Source organism: Limulus polyphemus, unplaced genomic scaffold, assembly GCF_000517525.1.
Source record: "Limulus polyphemus unplaced genomic scaffold, Limulus_polyphemus-2.1.2 Scaffold1623, whole genome shotgun sequence".
Lineage (NCBI taxonomy): Eukaryota > Metazoa > Arthropoda > Merostomata > Xiphosura > Limulidae > Limulus > Limulus polyphemus.
The window spans coordinates 130,934-147,933 of NW_013667233.1; the positions used below are offsets into that span (position 1 = coordinate 130,934).

The 17,000-nt window shown below is 32.5% G+C and overlaps 1 protein-coding gene across 4 annotated transcripts in view; it reads left to right on the top strand.

Moving 5' to 3' along the window:
• LOC106464344 (GPI inositol-deacylase-like) overlaps positions 1-17,000 on the top strand; it is a 151,206-nt gene that overhangs the window by 103,987 nt on the left and 30,219 nt on the right. The window contains exons 23-24 of one of the 4 annotated variants that reach the window (XM_022392032.1): positions 244-436; positions 12,525-13,396. In XM_022392032.1, the coding sequence (XP_022247740.1) occupies positions 244-418 (175 nt within the window). In that variant the 3' untranslated portion in view covers positions 419-436; positions 12,525-13,396. Of the gene's footprint in view, positions 1-243; positions 5,986-6,455; positions 6,508-12,524; positions 13,397-17,000 lie in introns of those variants that run through there. The other 3 variants (XM_022392033.1, XM_022392034.1, XM_022392031.1) reach the window with 3 other exon arrangements.

The following is a 17,000-nucleotide window of genomic DNA, read 5'->3' on the forward strand; positions in this document are numbered from 1 at the left end:
TTTTTAAATAGAAGAGCCAGGATATTTATTTTCAAAGAAACTTAATAAAAACATTTCCTTTGTAATACATAAAAACGTTTGTTTTTCAATTATTTGTGAATGTTATGATTGAAAAGTAATTTGATTTTTTGTTATTCGTATGTACTTTAAATCTTGCTAACAATCCTTCACTTTCTGTGCATCAAACTGCATTGTTCACTCTGTTAAAGAACAAGCCTTTTTTTCTGTATTTTTTTCTAACAGGTGGCAGTATGGAACTATATCATACTTGGTCCATGCAGTAGCAGTGTTAACTGTAATTTTTGGACTGACCTCTATGTATCGTATCTTCTATTTTATTGCTGTCATTTTTGCTGCAGTTGCAGTTCAGCAAGCTATAGCTCTGTGCCAGGAGTGGAAATCATCCAAAATAGACTAAGAACATACTTAATAGTCAGTAAGTAGTATGTGTTTGTTACAGCTTAGTTCCAGCTTGTAGGTAGTATAATAGTCACATTTTGTATCAAATTTATGTTACAGTCAATGTTGCATTTTAATTTATTGTTCATCACAATTTGAAAGAAGAGTTACTATGTTACTAAAGGATAAATTTAATCTTTAGATGATTTCCTTAAGAGTTTAAAGGTTTTCTGTGAGTATTTATATGCATGTTTGGGAGTTGCTTTTCTGTTTAGAATAGTAAACTACTTTATAATAGGTATATTTAAAAATGATGGATATAGTTTAACTAAACTGTAGCTTCGGTCTGATGACAGTGTGGATTTATGTTATTGAATGTAACAAAATTTAGGAATGTAATTCAAGATATGTAAACACTATTTATGTTATCTTGTATGGCTTGCACCAGTGTTACACATCTTGTGTCTTTCTATCTCACAAATTGAAATGCAAAACTTTAAAAACAATTAAAGCTAATGTGTCCTTATGCTTTGTATTTGACATGACAATTTCAGGTATGGATTTGATGCCATTTGAATTATTTCTGTATTTCCTTCCATTATTAATGGTAACATTTCTATATTAATTTCAATATTGTTGCTCAGAGTATAGTAATATCCTGAGATTTATGTACATGGTTGCATTTGAATGCAGATTACAGTAACATCCTGAGATATATGTACATAGGCTGTATTTGAATGTAGATTACAGTAACATCCTGAGATATATGTACATAGGCTGTATTTGAATGCAGATTATAGTAACACCCTGAGATATATGTACATAGGCTGTATTTGAATGCAGATTACAGTAACATCCTGAGATACATGTACATAGGCTGTATTTGAATGCAGATTACAGTAACATCCTGAGATACATGTACATAGGCTGCACTTGAATGCAGATTACAGTAACATCCAATCGTCCAATGAGCTGTCCTTTGTTGGATCTTGACCCAAGTTTGGGGGGCCCACACATTTTGATATTCGGTCCACCGACTTTGGAAAGATAAGACATTATACTGTTATGGTTTTTGAATATTTTTACTGTTAATATTATTATTTGTAGTTATTTGGGTTCAATAACATAAGTATAGTTAGATTAGTCAATACTCATAGTGAAGTTCAGATTAGGCTTAACATGGGTCTTTGTTATTTTAGGATTACCTGTAATTCATCTTACTGGTATATCGTAAATTAGGTTAACTATATTGTTTTTTCTTCAAATCATCACCTCATACATATGTTATTATCAATACACACTTACTTAATTTTACAATATAACAGCTATTTCATTTTTTATTATTATTTATCGTTTATACTTCTTCATATTAACTTTGTTTGTGTGGACCCCTGGAGCCGGGGTCTGCACAAGCTTCTTCTCCCGATATTGTACGTATTATTGTTAGGTTAGGGTTTTTATCATTTAAAGTGTAGTGATTTACTTTGTCCTGCACAGTTTGATTAGTCTTAACAAATGTCTGTTATTTTCAGTTTACCTGTAATTCACCTCATCTTGATGTCTTCAACACTTACTTAAATTTACGTTATATCGTATTATTTCATTTTCGTAATTCTTTATAATTTATACTTCTTACAATTAATTTAGTTTATGAGGACCCCTACCTTCTCCTGATATTGCTCGCATTCCTCCTACAACTGCCTAACCCATTTCAGACAACGTAAATTTTGTCAGTTTTCCTGCACCTGATCATGGAGTGCCTTCCCAGGCCTCTACTGCAGAATATGCTTGGCCTATCTCAGGTTTTTTTATTATTATTATTTTAGACACTTTTTACAGTATATTCACCTTCTTCTCCTGACATTGTTTCATGGTGATCATTTTTGTCTCTCTTTTGAAAGTGCTGATTTGCAAAGCTCACCCTACCCAGGCTTTAATCCTATCCATTTTATCCCCCACCTAGTTTTCCAGCTTCATCTTACCCTATCGACTCTCCTCTGTCTACCTTACACCTCCTGTCTTAGATGTTCCACCTATATCTAGGGGAATTTTGTGGGAAACCTCTTCCTCCTTCCTTCCATGTTGGGGCATTTGTCATCTTCAGTTCTTTCCCTCCACACATGACTTCTTTGCTTTTGGGATCTTCTGGGGTGGGACACTGTTTTGTACCATTTGTTTACCATCCACTTCTAATAGGAACCTATGGTCGGCTCTTTTTCTCCACCGGGTCTTCTAGTAGAGTATGAGAATCCTTGCCATTTTCCAGTTCCTAGTTACTGGGGTGGTAGATCACGGAGGCAGCCTCCTGAATATGATAATTTCCATTCAGTGGACAGTAGGGCAGTAGTGTTTTGCCAGTGTAGATGTTAAAGATCCTCCACTCGTGTGCTCCACCTCCAGCCAGTGGGTCCTGGAGGTTGATTTTGTGCAAATTCAGTACAGTTCACTCTAGCTCTGTGGTTACTGGAAGTTTCAGTGATAGTTCAGTAGAATCAAATAGAGGGAGTCACATACGTCAGGAGGATGTGTTGCACTCCTATTAGTGGAAAGTGCATGATGGTTTACATGCGAGACACAGTTGAACTACATTAATCGTGGGGTAGGTGGGAGGTTCAAGGCTTGTGGCATGCAAACAAATTTTGCATACAGAGGACAGCACTGAATGGAAATAGCAATTATGTGAGAGGAGGTAAGTACCCATTAGAAATATATTTTCAGTGTAGGAAATTATTAATTTTGGCTCACTCTGAGAATAATGTTACACTTAATTCTAATTGGGTATGATCTGGTATCGTACATAAACAAACTCAACTAAACAACAGAGGAAACATGCATAAATTATAAACAGATTCATAATTAACAAAACTTAAGGAGTACTACCTTACTGTGTTAAGCTGTAGAAATTGGTAATTGATATAGTTTATGTATTGCTTTGATATGCTAGACAAAAAAAATCATTATTGTTCAGAGCATTTTGTAATTCTTCTTAGATTTTGACAAGTGTAATTCAGCACTCAGCTAGGGATAATTAACTAGTTTCATGAGGAACAATGGACCAATGGATGTTAATATCAAATATAATTTTAAACTTACCTTGTAAAGGAACAGTATTGATATTTAATTATTTCAAATTGTGTGTGTTTTTGTATATTATATTTTTGCATTTGAAAGCAGTTATGATATTGTATTTCCATTTTATTCTTATTCTTACTGTACTTGTGATGGCTTACATAACAATATCACTTCATTTGCTGTTAGACTGATTGAAGCAACTGGGAAAATTATGTTGTACATGACATGTTTGTATTTTTGTATTCCAGACATGTTTTTATCTCTGTTGTAGTGAAAAACAGTTCCTAAACAGTAATTATGCTCAGATTGTCCTAGTGACTGGTATTTATTTTAATTATCCATATTTCTAATGGACGTTGGTCAGCCATAGATCATAACAAATTGTAATACTTCTTGTGAGTTAACAAGCCAACTCTTTTTCACATCTTTTAAATTAAAAACTCAACTCATCATCATATACCTTCTGAAATATGGAGTCAGTCTTTTCATTGTAAACTTTCCATATTTATTGTCTTAAGGTTAATAGTCAGTTATTTATGATAACCCCACTGTTATTAGTGATGAACAGAACTTCTAAAAATAACCCACAAATACTTGTTAGTTAACAAGTCAACTCTTCATCATAACTCCATCTTCCTTTGGAATCAAAAGTTACCTCTTTATTCATAACCTTTCTCTACTTCTGAGTTAAAGATTCAACTACTTACAATAATGGTTAATACATTTACTGTTTATCAATCAACCTTTTATCAGAAGTTCTTCCTACTATTTAGCAAACGGCCGTCTGTATCACAGCTCTCTGATATTTTTGAATATAAGTCTCACCTATGTCTCACAATCACAGCTATACACCTATTACACAATCCTAATCACCTTTTTTTATGATAATATTTTTCTTTACTTATCTAACGGTTAACTGTCATAAGAATTCTTTAAATAAGCCTTCCTAACATAAAGTTCCAGGTATTTCATTTAGTAGCTTTGATATTTTTGAAGTAGGTTATTCTTTATTAGGAATAGCTAAATTACTTTTAAGTTTTAGATAATTACCTCATAATGCTCAAAGAAGCCTTAGTTTAGAGCTTTCAAATAACATTAGGTCAGGTTTGACCCAGTAGTAATTGTGTTCAGACTGTGAATCTGGGAGTTTATGGTTCATATCTCATTGCTATAAAAATGCTCTCCACACTTTGGTACCGTGGATGTGCTATAAGAAAATAGTTAAATTCCTCTGTTTGATCAGATAAAAGCATCCTACAAGTTGACAGTGTTTCTGTTGACTATCCTGCTTCCCCTCTAGCTCAGTGGTTCTCAACTGAGGACCAGCTAGTTCTGTTCCCAAAATCTCATGGACTGCTTCAAACAGTATTGAGTTTTTAGAATACTTTTAAGTTACATTGTAAAACAACGTACTTCAGTAGCTATATTTTAAAATACTTTTTTTCATCTTATGTACCATCTGAAACCCCCATGGATTGGTGGTTGGGAACCACTACTCTGGTTTATCAGGCCAAACTTAAGGATGGGTTTGTGCATATAGCCCTTTGTATGGCTTTGCATGAGAATCAGGAACAAACAAACTGATGAAATTGTGATAATTAAAGCAAATTAGTTTTCTTTCAGGTGCAAAAAAAAAGACTACAATACCATTTTATTTACCCCTAGAACCATCCAAACTGTAATAACCCTATTTTAATGTAACATTTGGCAATTAACTTGCCTAAAACTAAAATTTTTAACTACACAGTTCTCTTGAGGATTTCAGCCATTCGTTTTTCAGTTAAAAGATTGATTATTGTTTTTGGCTATCTTTGTATAAAGTATGCATTAGTGTGCATGTGATCACTTTTCTCATAACTCAGTCAGTAGGTATACTTTCACATTCTCATTTTATTGATATAATATCATGCTGAAATATATATCAAACTATATTGTTGTTAGAAGCTGTTTTTATTATCATTTGATAATTATGCATTGGGTAGTGTAACATGTTGTTATTCTACCCTATTACATATGTGAGAAAATTCCAAAGTATTGCTTGGGCTTTGCCCTAAGTACTTTTTAATTGATAGTGTAATTTGTATTTCAATTGTTTTGTGCTTAACTTTTGAATGAAAACTAGCTAGAAATATCGGTTATGTAACTGAGAGATTGTAAATGCCATTTTAGGTTATTTAGTGTTTTAAAAACTTATTGTAAAGAAACTTGAATAGTAGTACTTTAGTGTTTTCCTAATTAAATAAACATTTATTTCTTCACACAAATTTTATCAGTTGTACATAGTAAAACTTTTGTTTAATATAACTGTAACTGAGGGACTGTAAATGTCATTTTAGGTTTTTGAGTGTTTTTTAAAAAACTTACTTATTGTACCACGTACAACTGATAAAAACTTAGTTCTTTCTAATATTTAATTTATTTCTTCAATAGTTTAATAAACTTTCCTTACCATGTGAGAGTTACATTTTCATAAGTGTTGTATGATATAACAAAATAATAGTATGTAATAATAAATGCTGCAAATAAAATAATACTCCAAGCTTGCTTATATAATTTTTACTCAGCTTAAAAAATTTTTCATTACAAATAAGAATTATAATAGATTTACTAACAAAAAACTTAAACAACGTTAAAACAGCATTTCATAAGAAGAGTTCTCCAAAAAATGCTTACATCTCTCTATTTAAAATCAAAAACAAAGTACAATAAATGTGTTTTTACTTGCATAAAGACTAATCTAATACTACTTTAAAGCTTAAAACTTTAGTTGAGTAACTGATTTTTCAACATTAAATTTATGATTGAACGTTAAAAAAGAACTCAGTTATCCTTCTTAAATGCTGATATTGATAAAGAAAATATGTAATATTCATACTTATCATAAATAATGATAGTTTTATATCAATTGAATCTGCACCAAATCAAGTTGAGTGTTTTGAAATATCTTAAAATTTGTCTAAAATATAACATTCTTTTATTTACAGTGTGCTGACTTTATTCAAAGAAAGATTATTGAATTACTTTCTTAGACTTGTCCACAAATTCAAGTTCATTTCAAACTAAATTTGAAATTGGTCTTTTTTTTTTTTTTGTTAGCTAATGTTTGCTGTTAGAAAGTACTTGCCTAGAAAAATTCTTTGAATCTTTTACTAAAACTTTGAATTTGGTAATTACTCACTTCTGTGATAGTTTAATAAAATGAAACTAATATCACTATTTACAGATCTAGTTTCTGTTTTCAAAACTGTATGGTCAGTGCAGTTGATCAACACGCATGATGTTTGTGTTGATGTTTCATTGTTCTTCACCATTTTGTGGTAAATAGGGGCTATTAGTCTTGAATGATGAAAAATTGAGTTTTAATTAAGAAATATTTATTACCATCTATACAGAAAGTAAAGAACAGGGGGGTAATTGGAAATTACAAACTCTTCCTTATTTACTTTCACAAATGATAGAAACCACAAAAATTACCAGAATATCACTTTTAATTATATTCATAACCCATTCATAATAATTTGGCATTTTACATATCTTATATACTTAAGTATTCACATTTCACATTCAGTTATCGTCTTATTATCAAAAGTGCCATTGGTGATTATTGCAACATCTGAACACCCTTAAATATGGAATCTGATCTTGTGAGCCTATATTCTAGATTATATTTGATTACCAGAAACCATATTACTGTCACCGTGTGCACAACTCTTGTGCTTATGTGATACAAGCAATACATGGTCAGTTTTTGGTTCACTCCAACTATCAATGGGAAAGAGATATTCTTAAAGTTAATATCTGGTTGTGTTTGACTAAATCTAAAATTTATGGACCCTTTTTCTATGCTGAAGCTACAGTTACAGAGGTTATTTATCTGGATATGTTGCAGCAGTTCCTAGAACCGCAGTTGGTTGGGGATGGGATATTGAACACCGTCGTCTTTCAGCAAGATGGTGCATCTTGTCACTATGCAAACATTGTTTGCGAGTACCTGAATGAACGATTTCCATATTGGTGGATCAGACATGGAAACAACAGGCCCCTGGGTGGCTCAATCACCAGATCAAGCATTCTTGGGTTTCTTTGCATGGGGCTTTATCAAATCAGACGTCTATCAAACGAAGGTTAAAGATCTGCAGGACTTACATACACGCAGTGTAACGGCTGTTAACAAAATAACCCCTGAAATGCTCCAAGATGTCTTCAGAAATGCTGCGGAAAGATTTGAGCTCTGTAGAGATATTGATGGTGCACATGTAGAACCTTATTCTTAAGTATTCAATAAATGTATACCTCTATCATTTTATAATTGAATTTAACACAGTTACCTGCCATTTCTCTGAAATAGATAGAGACTTTATAAACACCCTGTATAACACTTAAACAGTGGATACTATCATCATTGGTTTGACAGGTAGCCACTACTTGTGCATGCTGTAGTTTCACCTATAGAATGCATGTTTTGCATTTTTCTATATATATATGTATATATATACTCATATGTGCCATCTGTGGTACAGAACATTATCATGTATATTCTTCTCCCTTATGTAAATTTTTTCCCCAGATTTCTGTTTTTATGTTATCTCAGTTTGGATGTGGAAAATCACTCGAATAAACATATTTTGGCTTTGTTTCTTTCTAGTTCTGTCCAGGACCTCATCCACTAATTGGCTATTAGCTGGGTTTCATGTATGAGTGGGTGTAGATTACATGCATAATAGCATTTTGTATCATATGCAAACCTGGCTTAAATTATTTTATTCTCTAGCATTAAAATTTAGATTCTTCCCTGCTAGTCAGATTTTTTGCCGAGATATTAGATCTTTACAGAACTAGAGATCTTAGTCTGGACTGATGAGAGACAGAGAGAGAGAGCTCACTAAAGTTTCACTTCCTTTCTTTTTCTCACTAGTCCAACACACACTTGCCCTTAGTTTTGATATTGTGATTGTGCTTTTATCAATAGACAATGTAATAGTACACCTTTTGACTCTGTCTCATTTCATCAGAACAACCTTAGCTAGAGATCTGAGACATATCCATTAACACTCCACAGTCTGGTATTTAACAAATATCCAGTTAGCTAACCTACTTGATTGCCCTGCAGGAAGTAAAATGGAGTACATTGATCTAAGTAAAGGAAGTAATCTAAAATGAAGATGGCAACATTAATATTCCTTACTGCCCAAGGGTTGCAAGAGTATGGATATGGTTAGGTATCAGTTCTTCACATCTTGATATGTCTATATCTAAGATACAGCGAAACAAAATCATTCAACAAAGTATAATGAGCTAAGAATATTAGTCTCTTGACAGAAAAAGAATTTTTCAAACCCAGAATTGTAGGCAAAATTCTGTTGAATTAACTACTGCAGAGCTTAATGAAGAGAGCCCATTAAAATGTTTATACAGATGTTATATGATTATTCCTGGAAGATGAGACTTGATCACTCCGTTCAGAATAAAGTATTCATTATCTTGTAGCTTGTAAGATTTATCAGTCTGTTTTATTTAATTCTTTTGCTGCTATATGTATGCTCTCCAAAAGATCAATTAAATCCTGTCTATTACTGTTCTTATGGTCTTTCATCTTTACATTTATCACCTAGCATGAGATGGGTATAAACTGCCAGAACTGTAAACCAAATTCTGTTGAATAGTGCATTATGGAGCTTTAATTAAGAGTACTCCCAAGCAGGTTTGCAGAGAACTGAATTACATGGTAAATCTCCATATAAACCTCTGACCTTTAACAAATCTGTATTCCTTGGGCATGATTGAAAATGTACTCACCGACGCTTAGCTTGTGCAAATGAGTTTAAACTTTCACATAGGCTGGCACAACTCAGGTAGAAATTTCTTATGTGTAGTTGACTTTTGCAACATCAGGATGGAGCAGAAATGACATTACTATGCACAATGAATGATGCAATAGTCAATTGAGTAAAATGTGGACAAAGTACATTTGACCATAATATTGACTGCACATTCTGGTTTGCTTAAGGTTGCACAAGGAGTGGAATGTGAAGGAGAATCATAGATTAGATAACTTTTATCAGTTTCATGTCATTTGGAGAGGGATAATCTAGTGCATGATATTTAAAATTATAGTATTATTATGGCATTTAGTACAAGTGACACCATTTGCAGTAGGACATAGCATGTTTCTAACAAAGCAAGTGAAAGTCATACTAATATTGGAAAAGTCTAATCTATGAATTTAGATGGAAAAGAAAGGTTTCCACAATATTATATCAACCTCTAGAAGACTTTATATGATGTTTTAGTAATACCTGCTACAGAACTAAGAATTTTTGCACTTACTCTATTTGGTCTTAAAACTTCTGGGATTTTGAAAGGATTTTACAATTGTAATAGGGATATACATAGTAGAAAATTGCTTCCTATGATAAAGTTTTATTACACACAGAAAACTGCCCAAGCTTGTTTTCTTTGGAAATATTCTTATTTTGCATAATGGTGGTTTTCTAATAGTGAAACCATTTTAGTCACTCATAATTTATGCACATGCAAAAAACCAGTCTTAAATCTAAACAATTCAATATATTGAAATAATTATGTGATTGGTTGCATCCATACATGCTTGAAGTATTGAATTCTTATGAGCATGAAAGACTCTCTGTTTAACTTCTTCTTCAAGGGTTGTGTTGGCAACTTTAGCACAGTGAAGGTGAGCTTATTAGACTGAAATCAAGCCAATTTCACCAGCCTATAGTAGAACAAAGTGTTATAGAAAGACTATGAATGCTATCATGTATGTTGCTATTGGTACCATTCCATGAGATGTAGAAATTGGTAAGTTCAGGAATGCTTTTTCCTGTTCATATTATATTTTCACCACAATCATACACATCACCTTCTTTTATTAAAATATGGTGGATCAAGTTCCAGATACTCTCCAAATGAGTATAGGCTTGTTCTTTGGTTGCAGAGAGGAGCTACATTATGTATAAATCTATACATATGTTATTGGTCCATTGAACATGTTATTAGCATCATTGCAGGTGAGCTGTTTTGTGTCTTCTTAGGAATGCATCTTACTAAACATCTTGGCATATAGATGAGTCTAGTGTAGTTTTTTTCTAACCATTTATACACTGACATGATGTCTAGTTGTGAGTGCGAACAGGTGATTCAATCTCAGATGCTGTAATGTATGATTGCAGTGAGCCAAAATCAACAGATAGCAGTCGTCTTATGTTGTGGTTGGTTATCTGCCTTGTCTAAGTGTTTGAACAATCATACAATTGGATTGAAAACAGTTTCACATTCTGCTAAAGATAATTTGAGACACTTAGAGCCGACTTACATCAATTTGCTAGTATTGGCTGTTTCCTTTTGTCTGATGGCTCTCAATAAGAGTTAAACATCCAAAGTTTTAGCCATGATTTGTGAAAAATTTGAAGTACTTTGAACTCTGGGATTCATTTCAAGGTTATGGTTGGCACACAACTGAATAAGACCACTATATATAATCTAGGCTGAAAAAAACCAATAATTTAAATTTCAGATTACATGACTGTTTATCAGATGCCCAGCTTTCATAGAAATGAATTGAGAGAAGTTGTTGACACCTCTTATAACAGAAGTTTTTGACTTGTCATGCCTATAATATTATAAGTTCCAATTATTGTTTGATTTTTCTGAGTAGTGAGGTAAACCTATGTACATATGATAGATTCAAGAAAGCTAGCACTGACATTGTAACCTTGAGATTAAACAAAGTTTGCATTTAGTGAAAAGTCTGCTGTTTGGCCATTGTCAAGAGTGATGGGGTTTAATGGTTAGCATTCCCAGACTATAAATATGTGGATTCATGTTTCACACAGAGTTTCAGAAATGCTTTATACACTTTGGAGTTAAGAGAGTGCTATAAGAGTGATAGTCAAAGCCAATATTCATTGAGACAAGAGTAACCCAAAAGTTGGGGATGGGTACTTTTGACCAGTAACCTCTAATCTGTCACTTCAATATTAGGAATTATCATGTGCAGATTGCCCTTTGTGTATCTTGGCACAAAAACTCAAAAGAACAAGAGCATTAAGACAAAGCAATTATTCCTCAAAAAATGACAATTGGTTAAAATAACACTTAAAATTTTATTGGAAAGTGAAAAGTTTTCCATACTCTATCACTCTATAATTAGGCAAATCAGATAATAGCCTGTGGCTTCCAAGTCCATAGGCTCAAATGCATATTGCAGTACGTCACATGTGAGTGGCATGGCATGAACACCTTGGCTTTGTTATTGTTATTTGTATTTAAAGCAAGATTCTTCTCACTTGTTAGAAATGTTTTGCAGCTTCTCAGATATTATATTGTTGTGTATCTACTTGTTTGTTAATTTCCAGTAGAAATTCTTTCCAAGAAACTTCAGAGATACAAGTCCTTTTGTAATTAAAACTAGTTTATTCTTTCTCCATACAATTTTGCAATACACAGAATTCCCACAGTCACTTTAACTTAACTTTTATAAACACACGCTATAATTCACAGCAATTCACACCCTTTACTTATTGTGCCTACTGTTTGCTTGACTCTATCTTCAATTTGTCTGCATATCTCTCTATCACTGGCTTGTATACTAAAAAAAGAGGGCATCTAGCAAACACTGGAATATTTGTGAGGTTCCACAATAAGTCATGATCCTTCTAGAAACTCCAGTGCACATGCTCCCAGCGTCGCATGACTTCCGCTGTTGTAACAATATGAAGTAACTTTTTTGGAGACCTACTTCACTATATTTTAAGGCTATGTTTTACTTTTAATGCTTAAAGACTTCCTTACATTTATTGGTATATTTTTCTATTAGTTTTAACTTCCTTTTAGTACAACTTAAAGGGGTGGGGGGTCACACTGGGCTAGTAAGAAAAATATTATAGGTTCTTATACCCATCTCTTATTAGTTCAACACACTCCACAAAGGCACTTACTATTGTTTTGCATCAGTGTATTGTGTTTGGACTTCTTCTGTGTTTGTTTAAATAAAGATTGTTGTTGTGGTTTTTGTACTGACTCTTTCTTTTCAGGCAGAGTCCAGAAACTTAACATTCCCATACTATCATACTCATCAAACCTCCTGATACTATTACATATAAAGGTAAGTAGAAAATTAAGTAATAATAAACACACAAAAGAAAATATATTCCCAAATTAATTATCTATGTATAGCAGAAGTACTCTGAGTAGGCCTTAGTTGCAATGTTCGCACCAAATGTGTCTTAGATTTTGCAAACATATGATATAAAAGAAAAGGGTTACAGATGAATTAAGCATTCACTTTGAAAACATAATGCATTTAACTTTTATCATATGGGTGCCAATGTAGTCCGTAGTTGACCAGGATGTTTATCTTATGACCAAACTTTCTGTCAAGATGATACACAAAAACATTATCAAATCACTGGGGAAGATCGAAATGTTAAACTATTCTGTCAGTGAGATTAATGGCAATCCATTGACACTTGGTTGGCAACAAGCAAGATAGTAAGGCATAAGAAACTTAAGAGATAAACTGATCACTAAAAGCCAGATTAGCTAAGTAAATGAGCTTGTGTAGTGGACCAACATTTATCCAAGGTTGTCTTGGACTGAAAATGTCAGTAGAGCTCAAAGTCTACCATGAAACAAGACCGCTCCTGTGTAAACTATTTTATGTTGTTCAAATTTGAAAGTTTGAAAAAAGTTATATTTTGAATAATAAAAGTAATTATGAAGAACATTTATAACATTATAAATATAATAAATCTAAATATATATCCTATGTTTTGTTAATACATAAAGCCTCTACCACATTTCCTTGTTCTCACATAAATTTATTTACATTAGTAACCTCTGTGAACATGCCACTGACTGTATGTCCTTCAGTGGCTCAGCAGTAAGTCTGAAGGCTTATAATGCTAAAAACTGGGTTTTGATGCCCCATGGTGGGCAAAGCACTGATAACCCATTGTGTAGCTTTGTGAGCAACAATAAACAAACAAACTTACTATATTCTTTGTATTTGAAATAAATACTATTCATAATAAGTGAATATTCTTCAACAGTGCCCATTACAAATTGGCACAGCTTCTTCAGAATTTTAGATTAGTCAATGACAGGCTGTGAAAATTAAGAAGAAAGTTTAACATAAGTTAGCAATGTCATGTAATCAGATGCTGAGCACATGCATTAAGGTTAATAGGAGCCTGAGGATCTAAAACTTACAGCACTGATAATGACTTACAATACAACAAAGACTGATGGTAGTAGATCTAAGTGTCATAAGAGAGATAAGGCTAGTGGTAGTAGAGAGAGTTAAAATGACCACAGGACCAGTAGTTAGAAGTGAGGCAGCAAATAATAGTGAAATGAATAGAGATAAACTAAAATAGAGTACCCTAAACAACCATGTAACTACACAGACCTCTCAGACGACTTTACAGTAGGAGTAGGCAACAGAGCATCCCAACAGGGGAGTCTAATAGAACACGTGCCTGTGAGATTAATCAGAACTAAAGAGATAGCTGAGAAAAATTAACTTCTTTTTAAGGCTGAAATGAAAATATATTAATTGAGCTGATTGAAAAAAAAATGGAACAGGCACATATTGTTGTGTGTGTGTGTTAGTAGAGTGTCTGAGTCAGACAAAATACCATTAAAGGTTTTTAATGTAAATGAGAGCAAAGCAGTATTGCCTAAGCATATAGCATTTGGTAAAGCTAGAGGAAGTAGGAACACAAACCAGGTATAAATGAAAAAAGCATAAAATATGATAGAATGGAATTCTTATCAGAGGGATATAGATACATATTTGTAGAAGAAGGTGATCCTGATGGTTGCACAAAGTACAACAAAAAATAGTATTAAACAGTAATACACCAGAAAAAGATATTCTTGAACAAGGAGTTACAGAAGACAGTAGTAGCCCTTATGCAACCCTAGTAGTGTTAGTTCCTAAGAAAGCTGGTAAAGTAAGGTTTTGTATTGACTTTAGGTAGCTGAATCAGGTAACTTCCAAGGACATATGTCCATTATCAAATATTCAAGAGACCTTAGATAGATTAGATCAAAGTAAGTACTTTTCATCCATAGATTTGAAAAGTAACTATTGACAAATTGTGATTGAGCAAGACAATAAAGTTAAAATTGCATTGATATTACTATTAGGAAAACATCAGTTCAATGTAAATCCTTTTAGTTTATGTAATGTCCCTTCAACATTCCAAAGATTAATGGATGAAGCATTCTCAAGACTACAAGTTTTTGAATGTTTTTATTATTTGGATGATGTCATAGTATTTGAAGCAAATTTGAAATTAAAGCTGACTAAGTGTCAATTTCCTGAAAAGAGAGGAATTATATTATTTAGGTTATGTGGTAACCAAAGATGGTGTAAAATCAGACCCGAAAAACTTAGTGATATGTAAGAATTATCCAGTAACAAAGAACATTACAAATATTTATGCATTTTTAGCACTTGTAAGGTTTTATGGAAAATTGATTTCAGATTTTTCAAATAATTGCAATATACTTAATGGAGTTTATGAAAAAAAAAACCCCACCAAATTTGAGTTATCCTAATTTTGATAAAGAATTTATTTTAAGTACAGACACTTCAGGTTATGCAATGGGAGCAGTCCTCTCTCATTTAGATGAAAAGGGGAAGGAACACCCCATAGCATATCAGAGTAGACCATTATGAAAAGCCAAAATATATTACTCAGTGTCAGAAAAAGAAAGCTTTGCAGTAATGCATGGCATTATGACATTCCATTGTTATCCATATGGTAGGAAATTTACCATAACTACAGATCATGCACAGTATGATGGTTAACAACATTAAAAGATCCTTTGTTTAAGTTAACAAGGTGGTTGCTTCTTTTATAAGATTATGATTTTGAATATCAGGAAGAAAGCACTCACATGTAGATGAATTAAGTAGGATTAGAATGTGAGACTCTAAACAAACTATTGGCCAAATCAAAGTAGTAAAGAAAAACAATGAAGATGACTATTAAGTAGTTTGGGATTTAGATCATGTTATAAGCAAAAAACAAAAGAATGTTGCAGTAAATTCATTAAGGAATAGAGTAGCACTAGGAGAAGAAACCAAGTACATACTGGACTCAGATGTGTTATGCAGAAAGTAGATAAACTTAGTAAGTTTACCACAAAGTGTGAATAAGAAAGTTATTATCACTTACCATGATACCTCATCTGTGCATATTTAGTATTTGTAAAATACATAGTAAAATAAATAAAAGATTGTATTGACAAAATATGAAAAGGGATATTAAGACATTGTCTGAGCCATGCATCAAATGCCAAAAATATAAAACTAGTACACATTTAAAGAATGCATCTTTACAGGGATTGCCAAGTTTAGACATTCTATTTGAAATAATAGCCTTGGATATCTTATGACCCCCTACCTACATCATATTTAGGTAATAAATACTGTAACGAATTTGTTATTATATATTTATTTTAATATCAACTTTAGTTTAGATTTAATTTATATTTAGAAATATACATAGCTTATACTGTTAAATATGTATTGCAAAACTCCTGCCTCTTCTCCAAAGTTGTATAGGATTCTCGAGAGCAAGAATCAACAATATATGTATGTACATAAACTCTTAAATTTGTATTGTTACGTAATATGAAATTTCTAGAAATCCTCCACATGCCTATAAATATAACCAATGCAACGTGCCAAAAAGAAAGTATATATTATTAGTTTGCTATAAACCTCGGAAGCTATAACTGTGATTGTTATAAGGCTTATCAGTCGGAAAACTTCCAATATTTGACCAGGGGCGTTTACAAAGTTCAAACATTACAAACCATTTAACTTCAGTGGATTCTCATTGAACATTAGTATTTTTACAAAAACATTATATAAATTCATCCTCGGAAAACTCGACATGTGTGGCTGGTAAGTAATGAAGGACAAAGCTAGCTAGCTTCCTGTTAAGTGAATTATACCTACATCAACTTATAATCAACTCGCTCATTGTGAACCCTCAATAAGATATCAAAGAAGTTCCAGACTAAAAGGAAAACTTTATATTACTTGTAAGTTTGTGAAAAAATTTTTTATAAATCATTGTTTGTAATAACTGGTATTGTAAATTGTATTGTTGTGTGTATATTAAAAGGTATTTTTATTAAAAAGAAAGAAAACTGTGTGTGTTAATCTTGTTGTCAAATATCATAAACTGACTATATATCAACTTTTACTTAACTACTAATTCCAAAGTACAATTTTAACTACTAAATTTAAAGTATCTTTTAACTTAGTTTCAGACCATTTAAAATTCTAACATGTAACAATACATATTAGTGGCTTCAGAGTATTTAACCAGATTTATAGAGACAATATATTGTTACGACAGAGGAAGTCACGCTACGCTGGAAGCATGCGTGCTGGAGTTTCTAGAAGGATCATGACTGTTACTGGCAACTTTGGTCTTCTCCAGGCACCCTCTATTTTTTTATATATAAGCCAGGCAAATAAAGCA